Here is a 21,728-nt window from a genome sequence, read left to right on the forward strand (position 1 = left end):
GTGAACAGGACCCCAAGATACTTAAACTCCTCCACTTGAGGCAGGAGCTCTCCACCAACCTGAAGCGGGCAAACCACCCTTTTCCGGCTGAGAGCCATGGCCTAGGACTTGGAGGTGCTGATTCTCATCCCCGCCGCTTCACACTCGGCTGCAAACCGTCCCAGTGCACGCTGAAGGTCCTGTTTTGAGGAAGCCAACAGGACAACATCATCTGCAAAAATCCGAGACGAAATACTGTGGTAACAAACTAACAATACTTCGCGCCATCAGAGAGTTCTGAGTGAGCTTTAATAGACCAGGTGATTACAAACAGGAAACAGGTGTGCTGAGTTGATGGTGCAATGAGGTACTGATGATAAAGTGCAGCAAAGCAGAGAGAGCCCTCATGGCTCTCATAACAGAGCCCCCCCTCCCAGGAGTGGCTTCCAGACACTCCTGCGTAGGTTTGGAGGGTGGTGGAGCAGAGGCGGAACAGGCGGGCCAGGTCCATGTGGCAGCGAAGGGCAGAGTGGAGCCAGCGGAACAGAAGGCCGGGACGGAGCCGGCGGAGCAGAAGGCCGGGGCAGAGCCGAAGGCCGGGGCGGAGCTGAAGACCAGGGTCGAGCCGGCGGAGCTGAAGACCGGGGCGGAGCTGAAGACCAGGGCGGAGCCGGAAGAGCCGGTGGCCTGGGCGGAGCTGGAAGAGCAGGTGGCCCGGAAGAGCCGGTGGCCCGGGCAGAGCCGGTAGACTGGGCGATGCTGTAGGCGAGGCCAGGGAACACAGCAGAGTTAGCGGCCAGGGTGGTGCCACAGGTGGAGCCAGAGACCAGAGCAGAGCTGGGAGCCAGGGTGGTGCCAGAGGTCAAGCCAGAGACCATGGCGGAGTAGGCGGCCAGGGTGGTGCCACAGGTCGAGCCAGAGACCATGGCGGAGTAGGCGGCCAGGGTGGTGTCGGAGGCAGAGCCAGGGACCATGGCGGAGTTGGCGGCCAGAGTGGTGCCACAGGCAGAACCAGAGACCAGAGTGGAACTGGAGACCAGGGTGGTGCCAGAGGTCAAGCCAGAGACCATGGCGGAGTAGGCGGCCAGGGTGGTGCCACAGGTCGAGCCAGAGACCATGGCGGAGTAGGCGGCCAGGGTGGTGTCGGAGGCAGAGCCAGGGACCATGGCGGAGTTGGCGGCCAGAGTGGTGCCACAGGCAGAGCCAGAGACCAGAGCAGAACTGGAGACCAGGGTGGTGCCACAGGCAGAGCCAGAGACCAGAGCAGGACTGGAGACCAGGTGATTACAAACAGGAAACAGGTGTGCTGAGTTGGTGGTGCAATGAAGTCCTGATGATAAAGTGCAGCAAATCCTCTGCAGGCCAGCAGAGAGAGCCCTCATGGCTCTCATAACAAGTATAGTGTTATTTATGTTTGTATTGTATAGTATAGTGTTATTAATGTCTGTATTGTATAGTATAGTGTTATTTATGTGTGTATTGTATAGTATAGTGTTATGTCTGTATTGTATAATATAGTGTTATTTATGTGTGTATTGTATAGTATAGTGTTATTTATGTGTGTATTGTATAGTATGGTGTTATGTGTGCATTGTATAGTGTAGTGTTATTTATGTCTCTACTTTCGAGAGTCACAAACATCTGAAAGCAAATTCCTTGTCTGTGTCGACTCACTTGGCCAATAAACCTGATTCTGATCCTGATTCTGATTCTGTATAACTGGGTTATAAATAGCCAATCTGGAATCAGGATAGAACTAAAACTAGCCTATAAGCAGCCGGAGATGAGACTTGTGCACATACAGATGTAGGTAGAAAAATAACGCGTCTAGAACCTAAGGAGTTCCAACATGGTGTGTATGCAGGTGAGTAGCAGAACTGTAGTAAACAAATCGAGTTAATTCAAACGGTTAGAGGGAGATGTTCATTACAATTCAGAACTGTCAGTCATCACATCATCTGTATAATTTACACACACTACTGCTGCTGTATATTGTATAAAAAGCATAATATTACAAAATATTGTTATTTACACTACCATGTACTTTATGTACATAACTGATCTGTCATATTCTATAGTCATATTTAATACAGAATATATAACAGATCAGTTATGTACATAAAGTGTGAGAGTGTAAATAACAATATTGTGTAATATTATACTTTAGTACAATATACAGAAGTACAGTAGTGTGTGTAATATATACAGATGATGTGATGACTGACAGTCCTGGTAATGCAGCACTTATAGATATGAAGCAGTGAATGTAATGATGGTGAGGTGTTAATCAGGGTGATTGTCTGGGGAAAGAAACTGTTCCTGTGTCTGGCAGTTTTAGTAAACAAAGTTCTGTAGCGCCTGAGAAAAGGGAGGAGCTGAAAGATGTTGTGTCCAGGGTGTAAAGGGGCAGTGGTGATTATTACTGCCCGGTTTCTGGTTCTTGTGTCATACAAGTCCTGGGGGGTGGGCAGGGGGCACCAGTTATTATTTCTGCTGTTGTTACTGTGCGTTGCAGTCTGTTCCTGTCCTGTTTAGTTGCTGCACCAAACCAGATGGTGATGGATGTGAACAGGACAGATTCAATGACTGCAGTGTAGAACAACATCAACAGCTCCTGTGGCAGACCAAACTTCCTTAACTGATGTAGAAAGTACATCCTCTGCTGGGCCTTTTTGATGATGGAGTTTATGTTGCACTCCCATTTCAGGTCTTGGGAAACTTGAAGGTCTCCACACATTGTGGGGTGGTGAGGGGGGGTCTTTCCTAAAGTCCACCATCATCTACACAGTTTTGAGGGGGAGAAAAATTAGAATTTTTTACCCACATTAGAATATTTATCCATGGTTAGACTAATCATGAGGGTGCTTTTGTTCATTTAAAGAATGAACCGGGGAGCATATTTTTAGTTGTAGAAATGTTTTGTGTTTTATTCGATATTCAATTTTTTTACTCATTTGTGTGAACAAATTTGATTCCTTTTTGATGTATAAATCTTAGTTCTGTAAATAACCTAAGAAAGTGTTTAAATAAAACTGAACACATTGTATAACACTCGTTACTAAGGAGACTGGAAAATGAATTACCTGAGTATGGAATAAAAACACTGTCAATAATAATCGTACGTAATTCAAAGCATTTGTGTGTAAATTTTAATTTTACGGAGTTACATCCCAAAATCTACGGCCACGACAGTTTACAGATACGAGATTTTGTGTGTTTATTCAAATACAACACCAAAATGTACGACTATGACAATTTACACACACAATGCTTGTTTTCACAACACCTCTTTTTCACACACGAAAACGGTCTGTGAAACAACTGTCAAAAATACGTCATCATGTTCACAGGCATTACTATCCGAGGGAAGATGAATCGATTCCACGAAGTGCGCATGCGCCCCGTCCTCTTTTAAACCACTGGCGCCGAAATGGCGGATCAGCAGCCAAGCGCTCACTCATCGTCAGTGTTGTATAAAGTACTAGAAAGCAATACTCTTAGAAAAAGACTTTGGTAGAAGTGAAAGTCACCTTTTAGAATATTACTCAAGTAAAAGTCTTAAAGTATCTGATATTTACAGTACTTAAGTATCAAAAGTCATTTTCTGATATTTAATGTACTTAAGTATTTGAAGTAAAATTAAAATTTCAGTGATTTTCGGTAGGCATAAGACCAGGGGCGGTTCTAGGGTTTCATCTTTAGGGGTTTTAGCCCTCAGTGAGAATTTAAAACAAGAAGAGTTTTATATTATATATTATATGACTACATAGTAAGCCAAAAGTTATGGTATTATTAAATGGCAAAAGTGGACACCAAAATTTTATGCATAATGTAATGATGCCAGTCTTGAATCAGATCACTTCATGTATGTGTGCATTCTCTACAAACAGTGTGTCCAATGAATGCAGTCATTAATAAACTAATATTCACAAAGACCAAATCAATAAATGTTATTTTTATTTAGTATTGTATGGATTGTTTGCATTAATATTTTGTTTGTGCTACAACTCTGGTAAAAAGAATAGTGAAATTTCACTGCTTTTGGTTGCTGTATTTGCAGCTTTCCGATTAACTTTATACATTAACGCCCCCAGCTCTGACTGCGCGTACACGCTGCGCGTACCTGTGCTTCTCTGTACAGCGTGCGGAGCGTAATGCAATCTAGGAGCAGTGATTCACCAAACCTCCCTTATTACAGTCACACACATTTCTTCTGATTTTATTTTGTAGTAACGAGTAACGAAGATGCTTAGTGGAGATATAACAGAGTAAAAGTATACATTTTATCTAGGAAATGTAGTGGAGTAAAAGTGAAAGTTGTCATAAATTTAAATAGCGAAATAAAGTACAGATACGTGACATTTCTACTTAAGTACAGTAACAAAGTATTTTTACTCCGTTACATTACAACACTGCTCATCGTCTCAGGTAAGTTGGTTTTTCCTTCCAAATTCGGACATGTTTAAGGGTTAGATATCACTAATAACAGAGAGGAGTAATATTACAGAGATAGGTTAACAATAGTAAGTAAGATTATAGTTGTCATGATCAGCACACCTGCCTCACCTCCGCACCCACAACGGAGAGAATCGTCTCCGGAGTACTAAGCGCTCCCGGACTACACTTCCCACTACACCCCGCTCAGCCTAATCAGTGCACCAGCTGTTCTCTATCAGCTGGCGCACTTAAAATAGCAAACGAACTTGATCCCATTGCGAAGTCTTGATTTGCTACGGCTATCATTCTGAGCGTTGTCTGATTATTCCTGTTTCTGGTTTTTGATCTGTTTCTGTATTTTGCCTCACGACTGATTTCTGCCTGCCCTGACCTTTTGCCTGTTGTTCTGACTACGTTTTTGCCTTACCCACACTGTCGTGTTTACCGGTACTGAACTCTGCCTGTTGTTTCCGAGATTATCTATTAAAGCTGCAAATGGATCCTCAGTCTTACGACTCATCATTACAGAAGACTTCGCCACCAAGCGATCCAGCAGCCGTCTCTCAGCTTGCCACCCAGCTCTCCGCTCAAGCCCAGCAGCTCGCCGGACACCACCAACAACTAACGCGACTTACCTCGCTCATCGGAGAGCTCGCTGCGGCATTACAAGGTCTGCGAGGCTCCGCTGCGGCTCCGAACCCTCTGGCACCGGCGCCCCGTCCGCCGACCGATCCAATCGCGACCCCAGCTGTCACCAGCCCGCGGCTCGCGTTTCCGGAAAAGTTTAACGGAGATCCTGGAAAATGCGGAGGTTTCTTAATGCAATGCCAACCGTCCCTGTATCCGACCGCCGCTAGCCGCGTAGCGTTTGTGTGCACGCTCCTCACCGGGAAAGCGCTGGAGTGGGCCACGGCGGTTTGGCAAGAGGATGGCTCCGCCTTCCCCACGTTTGAACACTTCCTCTCCCAATTCCGCGCCGTCTTCGAGCACTCCGCCACGGGTGAGAGCGCAGAGGAGCGTTTGTTGGCCGTATCTCAGGGCGACTGTCCCGCCGCTGAGTACGCGCTGACATTCCGTACGCTCGCCGCCGAGACAGGTTGGGAGGAGCGACCCCTAAAGGTGATCTACCGCAAAGGGCTGCATCCGGATCTACAAGCCGAGCTCGCCTGCCGTGATGAAGGGAGAGATTTGACGGAGTTCATTGACCTGTCCATCCGCATTGACAATTTGATGCGGACACGTCGACCTCCTACGCACACCGCCCGACACGCGCACGAGACACTTCGCACAGCCCGACCGGCGGACCCCGAGCTCATGCAGCTCGACGCCACGCACCTCACGCCTGAGGAGAGAGCAAGACGCTTCCGCTTCCAACTCTGCCTCTACTGCGGAGAAGCCGGTCACAGACTGGCCGCCTGCCCCAACAAGCCGCCCGGCAGACGGAACACATCGGTGAGTCCTGACCCGCTCATTCCTCAATCTTCGAACTGCGCGGTAGTACAAGTACAAGTTGAAATACGGGGGAAAATGATTAATCTGTCTGCTCTAATCGACTCCGGCGCCGCGGGCAATTTCATGTCAAGGGAGTTTGCGCAAGCCTATAACGTGCCAGTGACCCCATGTGCTTTTCCTTTGGCAGTGGAGGCGGTAGACGGCAGGCCGCTCAGTGAGGGCCACATCACGCACATCTCCAGGCGTCTCCGGCTGCAGGTGGGCCCTCACCATCAAGAATACCTGCCTTTCCACATCATCCGCTCCCCGCGTCACACCCTCATCCTAGGCTTCCCCTGGCTCCAACTTCACAACCCCGTCATCACCTGGAGAGACCTGCACATCTCAAGCTGGGGCGAAGCATGTCACCGACACCAGCCACTGCCTCCGAAAACCCCACGACTCAACACCACGCTCTCTGTATGCTCCACTTCCACCACCTCTAATCTCCCAGCGGAATACCAAGACCTTTCGGCGGCCTTCAGCAAGACTCGGGCCACCGAACTGCCACCGCACCGGCCCAGTGACTGCGCCATAGAACTTCTGCCTGGATCCACTCCACCCAGAGGGAGAATCTTCCCGCTGTCGCAACCAGAGACGGCAGCCATGAAAACCTACATCGAGGAGGAGCTCCAGAAGGGCTTCATCCGACCCTCTGTCTCCCCGGCGTCCTCCGCGTTCTTCTTCGTGAAGAAAAAAGATGGAGGCCTCCGCCCATGCATTGACTACCGGGCTCTGAACGACATGACAGTCAAGTTCCGGTATCCTCTTCCCCTCGTGCCGTCGGCTCTCGAACAGCTCCGCCAGGCCCGATACTTCACGAAATTGGACTTACGCAGCGCTTACAACCTCATCCGAATCAGAGAGGGGGATGAATGGAAGACCGCCTTTTCGACCCAATCAGGCCATTATGAATATTTAGTCATGCCGTTCGGCCTTTCGAACAGTCCCGCGGTGTTCCAGTCATTCATTAATGACGTGTTCCGTGACATGCTGGACCGCTGGGTGGTCGTATACATCGATGACATCCTTATATATTCAGAGACCATGGAGGAACACACCCAGCACGTGCGGGCAGTCCTTAAACGTCTCATCCAACACCGTCTGTACGCCAAGGCCGAAAAATGCGAATTCCACCAGACCTCCACGACCTTCCTAGGCTACGTCATCTCAGCCGAGGGGGTCGCCATGGACGACTCCAAGGTGCGCGCAGTACTACAGTGGCCCCGACCACAGAGCCTGAAGGAGTTACAGCGCTTCCTGGGGTTCGCTAATTTCTATCGCCGCTTCATCCGTGGTTTCAGCACGATTGCGGCCCCGCTCACCTCGATGACCAAAAAAGCATCCACTCGGCTTACCTGGTCCCTTGAAGCTATAACGGCATTCCGGCGCTTGAAAGCGAGCTTCACCTCAGCTCCCATTCTCCACCACCCGGATCCAGACCGGCCGTTCATAGTAGAGGTGGACGCCTCTAATACGGGGGTGGGAGCCATACTGTCTCAACGCCAGGGCCCGGCCAACAAGATGTTCCCGTGTGCATACTTCTCTCGCAAGCTATCTCCGACGGAACGCAACTACGACGTGGGGGACCGAGAGCTGCTAGCCATGAAGGTAGCATTCGAGGAGTGGCGGCACTGGCTAGAGGGCGCGGTACACCCGTTCACCGTGCTCACCGACCACCGGAACTTGGAATACCTTCGCGCCGCCAAACGCCTGAATCCCCGTCAATCGAGGTGGGCCATGTTCTTCACGAGGTTCAGATTCACGGTGACCTACAGGCCGGGGACCAAGAATATCAAGGCCGATGCCCTGTCCCGCATGTTCCGTGAACCCGGCCCGGACACAAGCCCTGAACCCATCATCTCCGAAGCCCACATCCTCGCGCCCATCCAGTGGGACATCATGACGGAAATAACCCAGGCCAACGCCCACACACCACCACCTGCCAATTGCCCTCCATCCCGGACCTATGTGCCCGAGAACTGGCGCACGAACCTCCTGGAGCTCCTACACTCCAACCCCAGCGCCGGCCATCCCGGCGTCACAGGCACCCTACACCTGGCTCAGAACCAGTTTTGGTGGCCGACTCTAGCCACAGACGTGCGCGAATTCGTCCGAGCCTGTACAATCTGCAATACCTCTAAGCCCTCTCATCAGCTCCCTGCGGGCTTACTGCTTCCTCTGCCCATGCCTCAACGCCCCTGGTCCCACATTGCAATTGACTTTGTCACCGACCTTCCCCGTTCCAACAACCATACGGTTATCCTCACCGTGATCGACCGATTCTCCAAAGCCTGCCGTCTGATCCCCATGCCGAAACTTCCCACAGCCTTCGAGACCGCGGAGGCATTGTGCAACTTTGTCTTCCGGTACTATGGCCTGCCTGAGGATATCGTGTCCGACCGCGGTCCCCAGTTCACCTCACGAGTCTGGGCGGCATTCTTCAAACAGCTCAACGTGAACATCTGCCTCACCTCGGGGTACCACCCGCAAGCCAACGGACAGACGGAACGGTTGAACCAAGATCTCGTCCGGTTCCTACGCTCCTACTGCCACGATAACCAGACCGACTGGAGCACATACTTGATGTGGGCTGAGTATGCTCAGAATTCTCTCCTCAAACCCGCCACGGGTCTAACCCCATTCCAGTGCGTCCTGGGATTTCAACCTCCTTTGTTTCCCTGGTCCGACACACCCTCGGACTTACCGGCCGTTGACGAGTGGTTTCGTCGCAGCGGGGACACGTGGAGCCCGGCGCACCGGCAGCTACGGCGAGCCATTCGCAGGCAAAAGACACAGGCCGACAGACGCCGCCGTGAGCACCCCGACTACCAACCCGAACAGTGGGTCTGGCTGTCCACCCGTGACCTCCGCCTCCGTCTGCCCTGTCGTAAGCTCAGCCCACGGTTTGTGGGCCCATTCCGAATCATCAGACGGATTAATCCAGTCTCCTACCGCCTGGCACTACCCCCGTCATACCGTGTATCTCCCACCTTTCACGCCTCACTGCTGAAACCCGCGGAGAGACCACCGAGAGACCCAGAATCCTCCGCCGAACCACCAGCACCCCTCTTGGTCGACGAGGGAGAGGCATACCAGGTCCACGAATTGCTGGACTCCAGGCGCCGACGGGGCCGCCTGGAATACCTAGCCGACTGGGTGGGGTACGGCCCGGAAGAACGCTCCTGGGTCAAGGCAGGGGACATCCTGGACCCTTCACTCACCACTGACTTCCACCTACGCCACCCAGACAGGCCCGCTCCCCGGTCTCGTGGTAGACCTCGACGTCGCACACGTCCTCGCGTCAGGAGCCGCTCGCAGGGGGGGGGCTCTGTCATGATCAGCACACCTGCCTCACCTCCGCACCCACAACGGAGAGAATCGTCTCCGGAGTACTAAGCGCTCCCGGACTACACTTCCCACTACACCCCGCTCAGCCTAATCAGTGCACCAGCTGTTCTCTATCAGCTGGCGCACTTAAAATAGCAAACGAACTTGATCCCATTGCGAAGTCTTGATTTGCTACGGCTATCATTCTGAGCGTTGTCTGATTATTCCTGTTTCTGGTTTTTGATCTGTTTCTGTATTTTGCCTCACGACTGATTTCTGCCTGCCCTGACCTTTTGCCTGTTGTTCTGACTACGTTTTTGCCTTACCCACACTGTCGTGTTTACCGGTACTGAACTCTGCCTGTTGTTTCCGAGATTATCTATTAAAGCTGCAAATGGATCCTCAGTCTTACGACTCATCATTACAATAGTAGACTATAGTAAGATTAGCTCTCAGAGTAAGGTTACATTAGGTGCTTAAAGAATACAGCTGTTTAGGAGGTCATCACTGCAGTCTGTAGCGTGATGAGATAGGCCTACATAAAAGACACACACACCTCACACCTAGCCATTTCCTGCTGCACTGACTGCCCATTTGACTTGGACCGTCTTTCTTGTGCTGACTGTCCACTGATATTGTACTGGTTCCCCATTTTCTGTTGTCCAACACTTAAGGTGTTGGTCAACATCGACACCAGATTCTGGGCTGAGTGCAAGATGTCACCTAATGGAACCTGATAAACAATAAAATATGACTTTAACACTTAAGCAGTGAACACATATTGCATGACCTGTGTATTCCAGTGCATGTACACAGCTGTTAGTAATTTAACACTTAAAATTGCTAATTGTTTTATGTAGACCTATCTCATCACGCTACAGACTGCAGTGATGACCTCCTAAACAGCTGTATTCTTTAAGCACCTAATGTAACCTTACTCTGAGAGCTAATCTTACTATAGTTAACCTATATCTGTAATATTACAATATTATAATATTAGTGATAACTAACCCTTAAACATGTCCGAATTTGGAAGGAAAAACCAACTTACCTGAGATGATGAGTAGAGCGCTTGGCTGCTGATCCGCCATTTCGGTGCCAGTGGTTTAAAAGAGGGCGGGGCGCATGCGCACTTCGTGGAATCGATTCATCTTCCCTTGGATAGTAATGCCTGTGAATGTGATGACGTATTTTTGACAGTTGTTTCGCAGACCGTTTCCGTGTGTGAAAAAGAGGTGTATTTGAACAAACACGCAAAATCTTGTATCTGTAAACTGTCTTGGCCGTAGATTTTGGGATCCAACTCCGCAAAATTAAAATTTACACACAAATGCTTTGAATTACATACGATTATTATTGACAGTGTTTTTATTCCATACCTGAGCAGCTTGAAGTGGTTCACAAACTTTTAAGAGCTGCACATTAGACTGAGGATTGACTGCTGAATCAGAACTGGGTGGTGTTTTTCTTCCTTACAGCTAGTACCAAGCGGTGGGGTGTACATAATTGTGCTCTCAGCTATATTTATTGTTTCTATGTTTATTGTTTCTGTTTCTAGGGACGGATGCAGAAGGAATGGTTGGCTTTGCAGAATGATCCACCTCCAGGAATGACTCTGAAAGAAAGAAGAGTTCAGAATACAACCACAGAGTAGGGGATTGTTTCTGGTTTTATTTTACGATTTATACAGAAAGGTTTTCACTGTTACGGATGCAGTGGTTTCTTACACACAGAGCATTGATGAGTGTGTTTATTCAGTTTTGGCAGTTTCTCACTTGCATCTTGTGTCCAGGTGGGTTATAGAACTGAAAGGCCCTCCTCGAACCCTGTACGAGGGCCAGAAGTTCCAGCTACTCTTTACGTTTAACAGCCAATTCCCGTTTGAACCTCCTCAGGTGAACCTCAAAAATGTCAGTGCACACACTGTTTTTGTTCACTTCTTCATGTGCCCTCCATCTTGACTTCTGTCCACAATGTCATACAGGTCATGTTTACCGGCGAGAACATTCCGGCCAATCCGTTCGTCGACAGCAACGGACACATTCGTCTGTCCCGTTTAACTATAAGGGAGTGGGCTCCAGCTCTGACTGTCCGGTCCGTGTGTCTTGTCATTATCAGCATACTATGCATCTGGAAAGAGGAGGTCAGTCTCACATTGATATAAACCTGAGTTGAACAGTCTAACAACCGCCACTGCTGCAGCTTGTTAGGCTCAACCGGTTTTCTCCTGGTGCATATAACTAGTAGAAACTGGTCTGGTCAGGAATGGGATGAACTCGAGACTCCAGAGTTTATAATGTGTCCTCTAGTGGTAACTTAAAGATTTTAACAAAATAATACAAAAAGGTGGTTGAAATGGTGGTTGTTTTTTGTTTTGTTTCTGAGTTCTGCTCTTCTCTCTGTAGTGTCGTCCACCTGACAATTCCTCAAAGAAGAGAAAGTGGTGGTGTTGGTGGTAGCACGGTGAGTGATCTGTTCACAGCTGTTATTTCCTTTTTGTATTTCCTTTTTCAGTATCCCGGTGTGCTGTTTTTTATGTCTCCTTACAGATGACACGTGTTAGTAGTACGGGGACTTTTAGCAGTTATAACCAGGCTCACACACAGTACACTGGCAGTTTTCAGTCCTACGGGAATGAGCGGACCGCTTTAGAGAAACGGCGTTTTGGGAGCGTTACACTTCAGCAAGCTAAAAAAACCCTGATCTGACTAAAGGAATGTAAAACTCCACGTGTGCTCATTGAGAAACACAGATGATGCGTGTGCTTAGAGGGTTTATAGATGGTGGGATTAGCACTGGATCACTTTTTACCTCTTTTCCACTGACCCAGTGGAGCCGGTGCTGGTTCTGGGATCCGGTTAGGGATTAGTTTACCAAGCGCCATTCATCTGCAGTGCATCATGATTACTTATTTATTCTGAACCTGTAACTGTGCATTAGGATTAGCAATATGGCTTCGGTACAGTTTGTTCCTTGGACAGTAATTCTGCAACTTTCTTTTAGCCGTTTGTTACAATAACAAAGCAGCAAACAGCTCGACTTCCTCACAACATCACCCACAAGCTCTCACTTCTTTGGTCCTCGTGTTTAGTTGAGTGTCTCATTGTCATTCTCATTATTCACAGGTTCTGAATAAGCCTCACCACCAGGACTGGCACTGGCACCATATCAGCAGACAAGCAGTTGTTTTGTTTTTTTGGGGGGTTTTTTGTGCAATGATTAAGTCTTTGTGTAAAGGCAGTCAGTCCAGGCATGTCAATTTTATAACGGAATAAAAACTTATTTTAGATGATTAGATAAATGTAAGACTTGCTTTTGCAAAACCATTTTTTATAAATAATAAACCTCCTTTTTCTGTATGCACTTTTAATTTATTTATTTACTTTATTATGACTCCGCCCCATTAGGCTCCACCTCCAGCTATTTAAAGCTGTATTTGTATCTGAAAGTCGTTGTTGTTGACCATCGAACCTGGAGCGCAGAATTAACAGTAAAACTAAACCCTGAACCACGTGAAATTTCTGGTTTGCTGAATTTGTCATTGTGTGTAGCTCTGATTTCACAGAGAATCAATCTCTGTAGCAAGAGCTAACTTAAGAGACAAACCCCAGTGCACCAATATTGGCACATGGCTGAAAGGCATTGTGGGTAATGTAGGGAGCTATAGGTCAAAATGGAGCTACAGCTCAAAATGGAGCTACAGGTCAAAAGGTTTAATTTAAAAATGGATTTTCTTTAAAAGACTAAAATCAGTCAGCAAATGTGTGTCAGCATTTAATCTTTAACGTTCTCTGTGTACTGCAGAGTGAAGGCTCGCTTCAGTTCTCATGTTGTAGACATTTTCCTTCAACTGGATCTGGACCTGTTTCTAATATCATTTATATAAGTTCTACAACATATAATTGAATATTAGCTCCGCCCACATATACATACGTAACCCAGGAAACTAACAGAAAGAAATGTGTTTTTATCATAGCTGAAGGGAAGAACAATACGATTGCAGATAAACAAACAAGCAAAAATGACACACAAGCATAATCATGTAAATGACAAAGTCATATATTAGTTCTGTGTAACAAAGTAAAACCAACGTTACTCACCTATCGAGAAGGAAAAAAGCACCTCGACGTCTTAAGTAAAGTCGGCCACATATTCACAGATTGGAGTTTCCCGAGTCGATAACTCCTGAGCTAAACGCTGTTACTACACAAAACACGGTTGTAGCTGCCTCTCTACATTACTACGATAGAAAAGAGGTGTTATTTGTGTAGTAACAGTGTTTAGCTCAGGAGTTATTGACTCGGGAAACTCCAACCTGTGAATATGTGGCCAACTTCCTGCTCCTTCAGTTCTCTCCAGCGCTGGAAAGCTGATCCTATATTAACACGCCTTTCTTCTCTTTCTTTGTTTTTATCCTCCATGTCAATGTTAAAGCTAAATTTACCAAAGAAATTTATTGTAGAAGCTTAATTTACCACAGAAAGTTACTGTTAAAGCCAAATTTACCACAGAAAGTTAACGTTAAAGCTAAATTTACCACAGAAAGTAATTGCTAAAGCTAAATGTACCACAGTTTATTGCTCAAGCTAAATGTACCACGGGTGGTTATTGTTAAAGCTAAATTTACCACAGAAAGTTACTGTTAAAGTTAAATTTACCACAGAAAGTTATTGTAGAAGCTTAATTTACCACAGAAAGTTACTGTTAAAGCTAAATTTACCACAGAAGGTTATTGTAGAAGCTTAATTTACCACAGAAAGTTACTGTTAAAGCTAAATTTACCACAGAAAGTTATTGTTAAAGCTAAATTTACCACAGAAAGTTACTGTTAAAGCTAAATTTACCACAAAGTTATTGTAGAAGCTTAATTTACCATAGAAAGTTACTGTTAAAGCTATATTTACCACAGAAAGTTATTGTTAAAGCTAAATTTACCACAGAAAGTTACTGTTAAAGCTAAATTTACCACAGAAAGTTACTATTAAAACTAAATTTAAAAACAGAAAGTTATTGTAGAAGCTTAATTTACCACAGAAAGTTACTGTTAAAACCGTTTTCTACTAATGTCTACAGCATGAAAGCATCTCTGTGCACTTAACTTATTACTGGAGTACATACCACTTATGAGTTACGTTACTCGACAGTGAGTTTACTAATGTTCATGAACTGAAGCTGTTATTATTACAATAATAAGCGTTATTCTGAAACTCATGACAAATAAATACTTTTGAAAAAGTTCTTCTGTTCCTGAATCTTTACACATTTTCTACCAGATCCCAACCATCCTTAATAAACAAAAGTAACTGTTCTACTATGTGACAAACCAAGAAATAAGAATTTCTGCAATGAAGCCGAAGCTTTGGTTTTAGACCTTTTTGAAAGGAACACATGTCTGGAATTAAACAATGTGAGAGGCAAGAGGTCGTGAGAGGTTGTTTACAAGGCTGGACCTTTTTTAAGCAGCCTGGACTAAACATATAAATCAAGAAAAACAAAGTCAAATGAGTCACAGAAGACTGCAGAAGATGGAGTGAGAATTTAACATGGATCTGCACTGGGAAGATGTCTAGGTAAGAACTTGAAGGGTTTAACACATGACCCCTCTGAATCCTGTTATCATATGTATATTTATCTGATGTTTGCTCTTTCTATCTTGCTCTAAGTAGTGAACTGAGTGTGTGTGTGTGTGTGTGTGTGTGTGTGTGTGTGCGTGTGCGTGTGTGTGTGTGTGTGGGAGGGAAAGCCAGATCCAAACAGAAAGCGAGCAAGCTGGAAAGCTGCAGTGTTATTTCCAAGACCTTTGAGAAACGTTTTCATTACGTTTATGTCTGACTGCAATGCCAATTGCACACGTATGCAGTAAAGCCCAGAATCAGAAAGCTCTTTGTTGCCAGGTATGTTTACACATATGAGGAAAGAGCTGTCTCTTTATTGAACTTTGCCACTCGCTGATCCTACTGTCAATGTCCTTCGTACATTGTTACATCTCACACTCCGTTATTGCACTAATGGACTGTTTACAAAATGGACATTATTGCACTAATGGACTATTACACAAACTATGCTCACTTGCACACACTCTTTGTTTGCATTGCTGCTCACCATTGCCTTACCATTGCATATATCCACCTGATTTGTTTATAGCAATATATTATATTAATAGCCATATATTTTGTTTATAGCACATACCATTCTGTAAATTTCAGTTTGTACTAATATTCATCTGTATATTATGTTCATAGTACATATATATTTATCTGTAAATTACCATTTATAGTAATAGCCATATATTTTGTTACATCCTTCTGTAAATTTCAGTTATAATTATAGCCATCTGTATATTATGTTCATAATACACACACATCTGTAAATTACTTCTATATTACCACCTTATTTAACTTATTTAAACCTTGTACAAACTGTATCCTGCACTTGCTATATGTGTAATGACAATAAAGTTGAATCTAATCTAATCTAATCTAATCTAATTTGTCTCAGTACAGAACCTCCACAGTGTAACAGAATGATATTGACAAGACACAAACACATATATAATATAGACAGTATGAATGTGCAAATTGAAATATAAATAAGTAAGTATGTGTTTTAAGTAAATAATGTAAGAATAATGTAAGAATACTTTAATGAAAGTAAGAATGTAAGCTCTTACCCTTTACTGTGTTTTCTGCCTTCTGCACAGAAACAGGAGTAAAAACGTTGCTGCTGCTTCATCACCATGAGCTTGTTAAGCTTTCTTGACTAGGTTTTCTTCACCTACCAACTTTCTTTTGCTATGAGAACGTTGTCATTTGTTAGGAGCGCTAAATTATTTATGTCACTCAGCTTACTACAAATTACACAGAAGTCTTAAAAGTTTCATCAACAGTAAATCATTTGTTCTGTACGAGACTAATGTACGAGACTCATAATAAAGCTCATTTTCATAACAAAAACACTTCCTATCCTGTTTATAGCATATTTTTAAAACCAGATTATATCAAAGTCATGATATTCTGCATGGCTGCTAAATTGGTTCTGCGAACTGCCGTGAGACTGGGTTGGCATTGTTGAATGATTCTGATTGGTCAGAAGGTAATCCCCATCTTTGTGCCTCTGAGACAGACTCCAGGTTTCCTGTGACTCAGTGTAGGATAAGATCTACAGAAAATGGATGGATTATAATACAAATTTATATTACAGTAAAACCTTAAAATGGTGGAGATTGTCCCTTTCTACAGGAAAAGGCAGAAGGGTAACTGAAAAATATACCAGCAGATGGCTGCTGTCAGTAAGGACACACAGACAGGTGTAGGTGTATCTGATAAATATGACAACACCATATTGTATTCTGTATAAATCGCTTTCTTCATCCATTTTTATCATATTCAAATTTCTGCATTTTCTGCACAATCTTATGTTCTAACTCACTTCTGACTCACCAAGCAGAATCACCTCATCAGTTATTTGTATTTATTCTGTTTCCTGTTTGTAACTCCATATGTTATAACCACCTTCATTACATCCACATGTCCTTCAAGTCACCAAGAGCCCATTTCCAGCTGGATCCTGGACTGTGTGCGGTCAGAACTGAGGGCATCTTCTAAACTGTGGAGAAACACACACACACACACACACACACACACACACACACACACACACACACACACACACACACACACACACAGAGTTACACATCTGTACCTTCTGTCCTTATTTTAAAACTGAAATGTTAACAAATGATTATACAATAATCTAAAATGAAGATTTTATTCTATGTCTTTCCAACAAGTTCCAACATCAATATCATCTGTTCCCAGCATCATTAAATACAATAACATGCTTTTATAGAAGGCTTAGAAATTGGGTTTGTACAGCTGTGGTGCTCTGTGTGCTTTGTGTGTGTGTGTGTGTGTGTGTGTGTGTGTGTGTGTGTGTGTGTGTGTGTGTGTGTGTGTGTGTGTGTGTGTGAGTGTGAAGTTCTACTGAAGCAACAAGGAATTAGGAAAAACTACTAAATACAGCCACAAAGACATGATATCATGGTAAAGTGCATTCACTAATAAACTGCCAGAAACCTAATGATGGAAGGATTTACAGATGAAAATAAAATAATCCACAAAATTCTAATCTTATATATATATATATATATATATATATATATATATATATATATATATATATATATATATGTATGTATATATGTGTGAAAACTTTCCAGAAAATAAAGAATTTCTCGCAGAAATGTTTTGCAATTACACGTTTTGCTGTACACACGTTTGTTTCCTTTGTGTGTATTACATCACAGAGATAAAGCACAAGGAGAAACAACACAAAAAAAAAACACAAAATTATTGGCACCCTTAACTTAATATTTGGTTGCACACCTTCCTATAACCATCAATAAGCTCCTTACACTTTCTCACCCAGAATTTTAGACCATTCTTCCTTTGCAAACTGCTCTAGGTCTCATATTGGAATGGTGCATTTTCCCAACAGCAATTGTTATATCTCTGCACAGGTTTTCAATGGGATTTAGATCTGGACTCACTGCTGGACACTTCAGAACTCTCCAGCGCTTTCTTGCCACCATTTCTGGGTGCATTTTGAAGTATGTTTGGGGTCATTGTCCTGCTGGAAGACCCATGATCTCAGACACAAACCCAGCTTTCTGTCACTGGGCCCTACATTGTGACCCTCTGGTAATCCTCAGATTTCATGATGACTTGCACACAGTAGAGGCACCAAGTGGCAGAGACACCAAAACAAGCCCAAAACATCTTTGAACCTCCACCATATGTGACTGTAGGTTCTGTGTTCTTTTGATTAGGTCTTTGGTAAACAGTAGAATGATGTGCTTTACCAAAAAACTCTATCTTGGTCTCATCTGTCCACAAGACGTTTTCCCAGAAGGATTTTGGCTCATATACATTTTGGTAAACTGAATTCTTGCTTTTTTATGTCTCTGTGTCAGCATCTCATTTCATTCAAATGTCGACGGACAGTTAGTGCTGACACTGATGCACCTGAGCCTGCAGGACAGCTTGAATTTCTTTGGAACTTATTTGGTGCTGCTTATCCACCATCTGGACATCCTGCGTTGCAACCTTTCTTCGATTTTTCTCTTCCGTCCACGTCCAGGGAGATTAGCTACAGTGCCTTGGGTTGCAAACTTCTTGATCCTGTTACACACTGTGGACAAAGGAACATCTAGCTCTCTGGAGATGGACTTGTAAGATTGAGATTGTTGATATTTTTCCACAATTTTGGTTCTCAAATCCTCAGACGGTTCTCTTCTCATCTTTCTGTTCTCCATTGCTTAGTGAGTGCAAAGACTGAGTCAACTTCTCTCCTTTTTATCTGCTTTCAGGTGTGATATTTATTGCCCACACCTGTTACTTGCCCCAGGTGAGTTTACAGGAGCATCACATGCTTGAAACAAACTTATTTATCCACAATTTTGAAAGGGTGCCAATAATTTTGTCTGTCCCATTTTTGAAGTTTTGTGTGAAATTGTCAAATTTGCTTTTTCCTGTTTTTTTTTTTTGTTTACATACACACAAAGGAAATAAACATGTGTACAGACAAAAGTGTAATTGCAATACTTTTCTGTGAAAAATACTTTCTGGAAAGATTTTAGGGGTGCCAACACTTTTGGCTAAGACTGTATAGAATATCTACTACCTTTAGTGAAATGTGTGTGATCTTAAATATGAGATATAGAAAACTGACCCCTATAATATCATGATAATATCAGTGTGCCTTTAAAACCTCTTATGGACCTCCGCCTATATCCATTGTCCAACAAAAAGTGGTACAGCTCCCACATACTTTGACACACAGGGGTGAGCCTGGTCTCATTTGAAAGAAGAGATTCTCTAGTTTGATTCTAGGCCTTACTGGCACAAAGTTACAGGGGTTTGAATGCAGGTTTTCATTTCCGCCTGGGTTGTTTTTCTGATAAACTGATTAATCTTATTTTTCTGGAACATGTTAGGGACAAACCAACAACTGAGAGTCATAGCCACATGTCTTGGCTTTCACCAAAAAAAAAATTTCAAGTCAAAAGACCCAAAAATGGATTTTATATGAATATTTTTCTACGGCCCTGGTCATCTGGTGCAGCGTTTTTGTGTACTTGTTTACTGTATAACTTTGAATTAAAAGACTGCAGGCTCAGTCTGAAAGGCCATAAACATACAGGGACTCTCTGTCTACAAGTCTGCTGTGAAAACAGGCCTGTAACTTGACACCCTGAGCTGTGAGAGGGACAAAAGGTCAGGGATTACGCAAGAATTCTTCTGCGCATCCAGTTCACGCAGACACAGGCAAAGAATGTAAGGCATGTCATATACCGTTGGAATCGTCTGCTTACTGGCTAAACGGCTGTATAGGTCCCGGCCCATTTCATTGCTATTGGACGGAGTAATTGTTAGTCAAATGCGGGTTCCCAAAAATTAGGTCATGCCACCATTGGCTTCTCAGCCGTCTATCTCTGCCATACAAGCGCCGATTGGCTCAAATGAGGGCTTATTTGATTCGTTAGGACCTGGGCTATAAATATGACATAGACTTTGAATTTTTGAATATCCCAATTAGGAGTTAGAGCGGCAAAACGAGATGATGGCGCACTTCTGTTTCCAGTTTTCAGAACACTAACGGAATATTTGCGGCGCAACCAGAGCTTTTTGGATTAAAAGGCTTACAGACTTCAATTCCTTGGACCTATGTGGATTTTTGTGGATTATTTGTGTTGGAATATATTACCCCAGTGAAGAAAGAGACGCGTCTAAAGGTAAGGGAAAAACCGGTCTAGCGACACCTAGGTCAGTTTTGTCCGAAATTTTTTTATAATTGTATGAAGGCTGTGAATCATATTGTGCTTTGTGTGTGGGCTTAAAAAATTATTGAGAGTATAAACTTTACTAGGTAAATAGGTTTTTTCGTGTTTTTGGAGGATTTGATGCTTTAAAGAATTGAATTGAAAGCTTGTTTCTGGGTCATCCCCTAGTGGTCACTTCTACTTCCGTGCCGTGCACGGCACGGCGGCCCGTAAGAGTTTAAACTAGGGCAGGGCAATAAAACGATAACGATATGTATCGAGATAGACACATGATCGATATCAATAAAAAAATGTGTTCGATAAAATGTTCGATATTTTTTATTCTTCGTCGGAAGAAAACCGAGGTTGCATAAACAAAGGCATTTGCTCTCTTATAACCTAGCAACGTAGGGAGTGACAAGCTAACAGCCAATCATGTAACAGTATCAGGATTGGTTGCGCCATATCGTTGTCTCGTCTTTCTAAAAAAAGAGCAAACCTACGATGGATAATGGACAAAACAGTCATACAGGTAGATTTTATATTTTATATCTATTATGCTTTATTACCTTACAGTTAAGCTGTTTTCAAAACACAAACAACCAAAAACTACAGTTAGGGTTAGATTATCAAATAGGCCACACCTACCCGATGACACAATATCTGTTACGCTGTTCTAAATTCATATATAATAAATAAATTTATATTTAACACTTCACACTATTTTATTACCTTATTAAGCATTTCTTACATTTTCTGTCATTTTGCACCTTCAATGTTGAGATAATAGTTAAGTGTTCATTGTGACTTTAGACTCATGTTTACATTATAATTATTGGAGGTTTCCTGGTTGTTGACATTTCTGTCTTAATAACTGAGGGGATTCTGATCAAGTTTCAAATAAAAATGTTTAAATGTAATAGATTTTTCTCCTGGTCCTTATTTTAAATGGGTCATAAAAAATTATAAATAATTATCTATATCGACCGATATGATACACTGTTATCGTGAAACAGTTTTCAGCCATATCGCCCAGCCCTACTTTAAAGTCTAAACACTGAATTTCAAGCTAATTTACTATGTAAAATGTGGTGGATCAGCCATAACAAAAATATCCTCTGGAAGATTACATGGAGGTGAGGATGTATAGAATGGAGTGAGGAGTGCTGAAATTTACCAGCAGACTAAAGCACAATAAGGAGAAAGGGACGTGAAGTATTAGATGATGAGAGAGTTACCACTGCAAACCACTCATCTGTACAGTGGTCATGGAATTTCTGACCATAGGGGAGCACCGTCACATCCCCTGTGTATGGCTCCATGCAAATAGGGCATTCTACAAGGGGGAAGAAAAGGCAAGCAATGTACAAGTTAGTGAGATCTTGTGTTGGCTGAGGTCAGAGAGAAATATTTAATCAAGTCAACCGGCCCTTAAATGCTGTTAGAAATGCCTCAAGCATGATGCAAAGTGTTACTGATAACTTTCCCATAGCATAACATTTCCATTCAGCGCTTTATTCCACTTATACCACAGCAGCCCGATCTGTTATCAGGAGACCAATACGTCATATTTAACACTTTAGGATAAAATAATAAATTATAATCATGTTAAAAAAGGTTGAACAGGAAAATAGCTCTTTTAGGGTGTTTTCACATATAGTTCGTTTTAAAA

General features: G+C 43.8%; 1 protein-coding gene across 1 annotated transcript; it reads left to right on the forward strand.

Moving 5' to 3' along the window:
• Window positions 1–1,689: 1,689 nt before the first annotated feature.
• LOC113636896 (ubiquitin-conjugating enzyme E2 W-like) lies at window positions 1,690–12,596 on the forward strand. The gene is made up of 6 exons (XM_027137252.2): window positions 1,690–1,843; window positions 10,796–10,887; window positions 11,030–11,132; window positions 11,222–11,380; window positions 11,643–11,700; window positions 12,363–12,596. The coding sequence occupies exons 1-5, from the start codon at window positions 1,829–1,831 to the stop codon at window positions 11,694–11,696; spliced, it is 423 nt and encodes a 140-aa protein (XP_026993053.1). The 5' UTR covers window positions 1,690–1,828; the 3' UTR covers window positions 11,697–11,700; window positions 12,363–12,596.
• Window positions 12,597–21,728: the final 9,132 nt, after the last annotated feature.

The sequence above is a fragment of the Tachysurus fulvidraco genome, chromosome 22 (assembly GCF_022655615.1).
Source record: "Tachysurus fulvidraco isolate hzauxx_2018 chromosome 22, HZAU_PFXX_2.0, whole genome shotgun sequence".
NCBI lineage: Eukaryota > Metazoa > Chordata > Actinopteri > Siluriformes > Bagridae > Tachysurus > Tachysurus fulvidraco.